The sequence below is a fragment of the Pecten maximus genome, chromosome 4 (assembly GCF_902652985.1).
Source record: "Pecten maximus chromosome 4, xPecMax1.1, whole genome shotgun sequence".
Classification (NCBI taxonomy): domain Eukaryota; kingdom Metazoa; phylum Mollusca; class Bivalvia; order Pectinida; family Pectinidae; genus Pecten; species Pecten maximus.
In genome coordinates this window covers 32,676,671-32,683,221 of record NC_047018.1, presented here as the reverse complement: position 1 = coordinate 32,683,221, position 6,551 = coordinate 32,676,671, and the positions used below count along the sequence as shown (strand labels likewise).

Sequence of the window (6,551 nt, the reverse complement as noted above, 5' to 3'; positions counted from 1 at the left end):
TTTCCTTGCTCGAGTTACTTCCCTTGTATTAAAGACCTAGCATGTAGCTTGTGTTGTTTTTACATTCAACTTTTGTTCAAAATGGCGTCCGTGAATTTCAACTAGGTTCATTCCGGCCACCACTTTTGCACCGAATTTGTAATGAATATTAATAAAAGTTATATCAGCTTAAAGCCTATAAAATTATCTTGTCCAGAGTGTGTTCCGAACAGAAATCGGTTAAGTAATAAAAGAGTTATGGACCAATAAAGATGGAAATTTGCATGTAACTTTGACGATTTTGCTATTTTTTCACACCATATCAATTCATTCCGGCCACCACTTTTGAAAGTAATATCGAACATGTATTCAAACAGTTTATATCATATGAAAGAGTACTAAATTCTCCGTTTTTGTGTGGTTCCCGAACAAAAATCTGTTCAGTAATATTTGAGATATGGGTATTTATTTTAACGAAAACAGTTGTAAATATTGACATTTTTATTCCATATGGGTTCATTCCGGCCACCACTTTCACTTCTAATTTTTGATACTGTTAAATATTACTTATACCAGTTTAAAGGGGATAAATCAACCCTTTCACTGCTGGTGTCCGAACAAAAATCCATTCAGTAATAACGGAGATATGTCCTAATAGATATAAACTATTATGAAAAATCTCTTCACGCCTGAGTGCATTCCGGGTTTTGTCCTCACCCTAATTTTACCCACAATTCTTAGTCGACTTCCTGTTGGGGAAAAACCACACGAGGCAGAATCAACAACAACACAGTTCTGAACATGACAAAACCCCGACATAACATTACCGTTTAAGGTAATATTTAACTGTTTTTTGACATTTGAACCATCAAAATTACACTATTTGTTGATAAATGTCTAAAACTTAAAGAAATACGCGATGACTTTCGTGAAAATCGGAGCATTTCTATTTTTTGTCCCGATTGTTCTATTCGAATAACCGAAAAATACGACTTTTCCAACCCAATTAAACGAATTTTTTTAACATGATTTAAGAGAAAATGGTTTTGGTTTTTAAAATTTTACCCAATTAAACGAAATACCCGATTAAGCGTTACCCGATTAAGTGGAATGCACTGTATTGAACAAGAGAAATTGGGTGGTTGGGTAGCACAGTTTTAACCGACTTGCCTTTCACCCAGGCGACCTGTGTTTGATTCCCCAATTGGAAATGAAAAGGTATTCAGTCACCTGGCTGAAAATGTGGGTTTTCTGGTATTCCAGTTTTCTTTCCAAGGAAATATAAGGCCCTTCTTGTGCTTCCAATCCGGGGTAGCAAGATTAATATAAGTTCATATAACTTCTTTACATAATTGTTGTAAAATTGATAAAGCTTGCATTTAAAAAGAAATTGCATTATTTTCTAAAAGTTATTTTTTCTGGGTATTTAGCAGATAAAATGTATGCATTTCTGTAGGAAATCCTTGCTGATCCTGCGGTTGAGCTTTATTCTTCTCGATTACCTGTAAGTTGTACATCATATTGTACATAATGATCATATTAGGAAACAAATACTGCTGCGTTTAAAATGGTCCTTTAAATGACACATTTTCTTAGCGATTTAATTTGGAAAGCTCCAAATACTTTCTGGAACAAAGCCCAAAAAATACCTACCGATATTTTTACAATAATCTTTATGGTACTTAGTGGAAAAAAATAATCAAAGAGGTGGAGGCATCCAACTTCCTTTCGGTGCAGGATGGTGGATGTCTAGGGTGTCGATGCCCCATCTCTTATCTACAGCACCTGGTAATTTTAGATGCTTATATATACTCTCCTGGGAATTTCCGACAGCAAGCTGCAATAATTTATATTTGTAAGATATCTGTGGACTCTTACAGATGTGCATACTGCTTTTTTGAACAAATTCTGTTCTATAACTACTACTACTACCGATGGAATGTGAGGAACAACTTTCAAATAATGGAGGTTCTTTTGAAAACATAAAATAATAACACAGTCAACTACATAGCAAGTTTTATTTCAAGCCAAGCCATTGTTCAAAGTCGGGCTTTGTACAAATGTACTAAAATATTCATGGAACATTACTGGCCATATTTGGATTTAAGTGCAATATAAGGGACATTTTGCGTAAATTATAAAACTTTCTTTTTAATGAAAATTCTATAGTCTATGTACAGACCAAAATCTTTTATGATTCACCACGCATGGACTTAGCAAAAATCCCTACCCATGGTCCATATATATGTTACGATACGCATGTAGTGGGGGTGGACTGGGTTGAATGCCGGAGGCCAGTTTGGAGGTCCCAGGTTCACTCCTCGGTCTGGACATTGCATTTTCCCTCTCCTATTACATTTGGCGCCCAGTACTCACAGGTCATATAGGGTCTCAAGTATATCTCCCAGTTGAAGACTTTGTTGAAAGCGGGAGGAATGTAGTGGAATTGGACTGGACTGAATGCTGGCCAGGTAACTCAAATAGTTGGGAGTGTCTGTTCAGAGTTTGGAGGTCACGGGTTTGAGTCCCTGCATTGTTGTTTTATTTTCCATCTCCTGTTACACATATAATTTTTTTTTTTTAACTTACATGATTGTACTTAGCACAAAATCTTTGAACTTTATATCATACCCTCAGTTACCAGTACAGTAATTATAGCACTAGAACGAAATACTACATAATGCTGTAGTATGTTTACATTACTGGTACATGGAATCCCAAGATGTTCTCACAACTGGGATATCTGTTAGAACTCTTATACAACCGAACATCATTAACATTATTCAAAACCATATCACACAGATATTATATAAATACAAAGCAAAAACAAAACAAATATGAAGACATTAAATATTGTAACTACATGTACATATATCTTCATTAATGTACTGTATATTATTTTCACCTAAAAATTATTATTCACACTATTAAGACATGAAGCACAGGGACTTTGCACAAATTCTTACTCACTGTCCTTATATATAGATATATATTGATCAAGGGTTGGGAATTTGTGTTAAGTTCCTGTAACACAAAGTACAACAAAAGTAGGATAACACAAAGAAAAACATTCACAGTATTATCTTATAAATACAATTTGGTATATCAGTATTACTTATCAGAGATCACATAAACAAAATCTTCTCTTATAGCAGTCCCATGTGTCATCAATATTTGATAGACGAAAAAATGCAAATGTCATACTTTATAGCAATTTTGATTTTGTTCATGCAAATACACAATGTATCACATATTGATACAAGCAACACGGCTAAACCAAGGGTGTTTAGCACCACAGTGACTTGACATAAAAATTCAACCCAAAATGTTAATATATATTTGTATTATAGGTATCATGATACAAATATATGGACTGTGGCTTGTGTCAAGTCCCTATGTCTAGCATTCTAATCGATTGAAAATTAAGATTATATCCACATGTTATGTATACCATTAACAGCTATTCTAAGCACCTTTGAGTAAACCATGAACACGTCTGTTTAACTTTGTCTAATTATCAGTAATATAAGACAATTTCACAGCTGTTCCTTTATGAAAACTTATACGTTTTCAGATTTTTAAATAAAATTCAAAAGCAGTGTGTAAATAGCACAATCCAAGCCCTGAAAGTCTCTCAGATCATTAAACATATCAGTACAATGTAAAAATTATGACAATGAAAATAAAAGATGTCTTTTTGACGATGTGCCTCTATAGAGATTTACGATATGTATACCCTTATAGCTATATATCTACCAATACCTCAGAAAATGAAAATGGTAGCAGAGGATCAAAATTATTTTTATGATGTATTTTAATACATGTATTTGCAAAATCCTATTACTGAATTTTAACACAACTAAAAAGTATATCGCATAAAAATTTCAGTATGACTATAATTTGTATTTTCTATTGCTGAAATATTATTTTTGTCTGCTTAAACTTATCATAATCTCATGTAGACTTCAAAATGCTGTACCGAGCAACTGACCACCACACATTGATGTGGACATGAGGGCAACTGACCACCATACATTGATGTGGACATGAGGGCAACTGACCACCACCCATTGATGTGGACATGAGGGCAACTGACCACCACCCATTGATGTGGACATGAGGGCAACTGACACCATACATTGATGTGGATATGAGGGCAACTGACCACCACACATTGATGTGGACATGAGGGCAACTGACCACCATATTGATGTGGGCAAGAGGGCAACTGACCACCACACGTTGATGTGGACATGACAAATCAGTCACCATACCGGGAATTCTTCAGAAATTACTACAACAGTCCAGGATAACACAAGGCCACAGGGACTTGGTCCACATTCCCAACCAATGGTCCATAATATTCTATATACCCTGTGTATGGGCCTACCTACCATTTCACACAATACGTATGGTTCTATATATGTATAACGTTCCCTAGTATACGTTCAGATTGAAAAATATAATCTCAACTATAAAATGGAGTAAATGGTAATCGGGAATAAATACATACCGGTATTTCATATGATTAAAATCTTTAAAACATAATAAAACACTGACATTTTTCAGCTGATATCACATTCTATACTGAACACAAAGTAAAACTAAAATCATGATTGATAGCTTCTACATGGCATTCATATTTACTGTATACTACAACCAACCAAGTGCCTTTCATATCTTAACTACAGTATAATGTTCATTGATGGCACCAAGTTCCAACAAATGAAATTGTTATACTTGCATTGTTTATTTGAACACTACCTAATACTAATGGTAAATAAAATGATGCCAAACTGTAAATACAGTAAAAAGATTTCTAGTAAAATACCTAGAGTATAAACAGCTTCATATATCTTGTAGATCATCATTATAATATTCTATAAGTGTCTGAGTGTATGTTATATAAAGGACTAAAATACTAGAGCAGTGAAGATCCATATTGTATTCTATATTGTATTTATTTATCATTTATCACTTAAATATAGTACTGGCAGTGTGAGAATGATGACAAGCATTGAGCTATCAATAGAACTACATTGTAATTATTTAGATCAATGAGGTGGTGGGTCACAAAAAGCCAGGATAGTGGGTTTGGAGTTTTATTGAGTAGGAAAATATTGACTCGAGTTTCGTCTGTTACAGCTTCAATGGGACAATTATCTTAGAGGGGCACCCTGTATTCCAAGCAGATGATGGCTACACTTATCAAATCCGAATAAACACGAGTCGGCTCGCTCTCTCTCTCTAATAACTATTATTAACCCTTTCAACCCTGAAAAACTTTAGTGGACTCTGCCATTCATTCATCATTTGAAGTCCAACATGGTCAGTAGGGGTGAAAGGGTTAAGGAACCAGCAATGGATGCTTGCCATGCCCATTTGACCATATTTAACACTTTAGCCGAAAAAAATTACCTTTGAAAAAGTAAAAGTGTATCAGCATTATAATGGTAATGCACTTAAAAGCTTGTAATTTTGAATAACAGTGATGTTAAAACATGTAATACAACTACTTGTATTACATGCTACAATAGTTTATAACATAACACTAATACTTGTATTACATAAATCAGTTACAAGAATGTACATATTTCCTGTATTTGTGAATTACACAAGTACGCTATAATGCATTTGTATATATGTTTACATCATGCTTAATTTAGTCAAATGAAATGATTGTAAAATATAATCTTAATACTTAGTACTATACATCAATGAAACACATGATAAATAACTGTTTAAATATATTTTAGTCAAAAATCTGAAAGACAAGAAGCAAAAAGATGTGGTAAATGTACTAAAAAATCTTGTTCCCAGTATTGATCGAGTACAACTCAAATGACATACATTTTGTATTGAACTATTGACAGTCTTATCTTACCCTCAAAATCCTCCGCAGTTGAAGCATAATTAATGAACTACTGTGCTGATTTTAAGTTTTAAACACCTCCTCTTGAAGGGTCTACATCAACAAATAAGGACTCGAAAGGACTACAAATTGGCACAAAATTTGACAAAGTTTTACAGCACATTGGAACAATCATAAATAACACCACATCATGATCGGAAGGCCATCCACACCCAGCCTGCTAGGGTTCCAAACAAGCAGTACTTTCCGAAGGCGATGCGACCTTCAGGGCTGGCAAGAATCAGACCAGTGCCCGCGACCAAGAAAAGCATAGAGGGTAGGGTCTGGAGATATGTAAACGTGATAGTCTTAGCTACTCCCGGAAATTTACCAGCATTGTGCACACTGACATCATCAGAGTAAAAGTCTGTCATCATTCTGCGAATAAGAAATTACAACCATAACCAGTCAAGCCATAACAAATTTAAATAAACTAAATATCCAATTTAATATGTTATATAATAATATTCAGAACTTAAAACAAAGGATCTTAATACATGGTGATGTCTTTACTAGAATATCTAAAATGTGTGTTCATATTACATTGTATTTATATTTTTTAAAGGCCAACCATCAGTTCAAACACTGGAAAAACCATAATTAAGATAATCATTAGCATTAATGATAAAAGTTTTGTTTTGTTTGCCCTGAGGTTCCCATG

General features: G+C 34.1%; 1 protein-coding gene across 2 annotated transcripts in view; it reads right to left on the bottom strand.

Annotated features, from left to right (window-relative positions):
* Positions 1-5,486: 5,486 nt before the first annotated feature.
* Positions 5,487-6,551, bottom strand: part of LOC117325867 (1-acyl-sn-glycerol-3-phosphate acyltransferase epsilon-like) — a 37,243-nt gene continuing 36,178 nt past the window's right edge. For both annotated transcript variants that reach the window (XM_033882365.1, XM_033882366.1), the window contains exon 10: positions 5,487-6,268. In XM_033882365.1, the coding sequence (XP_033738256.1) occupies positions 6,040-6,268 (229 nt within the window). In that variant the 3' untranslated portion in view covers positions 5,487-6,039. The remainder of the gene's footprint in view (positions 6,269-6,551) is intronic.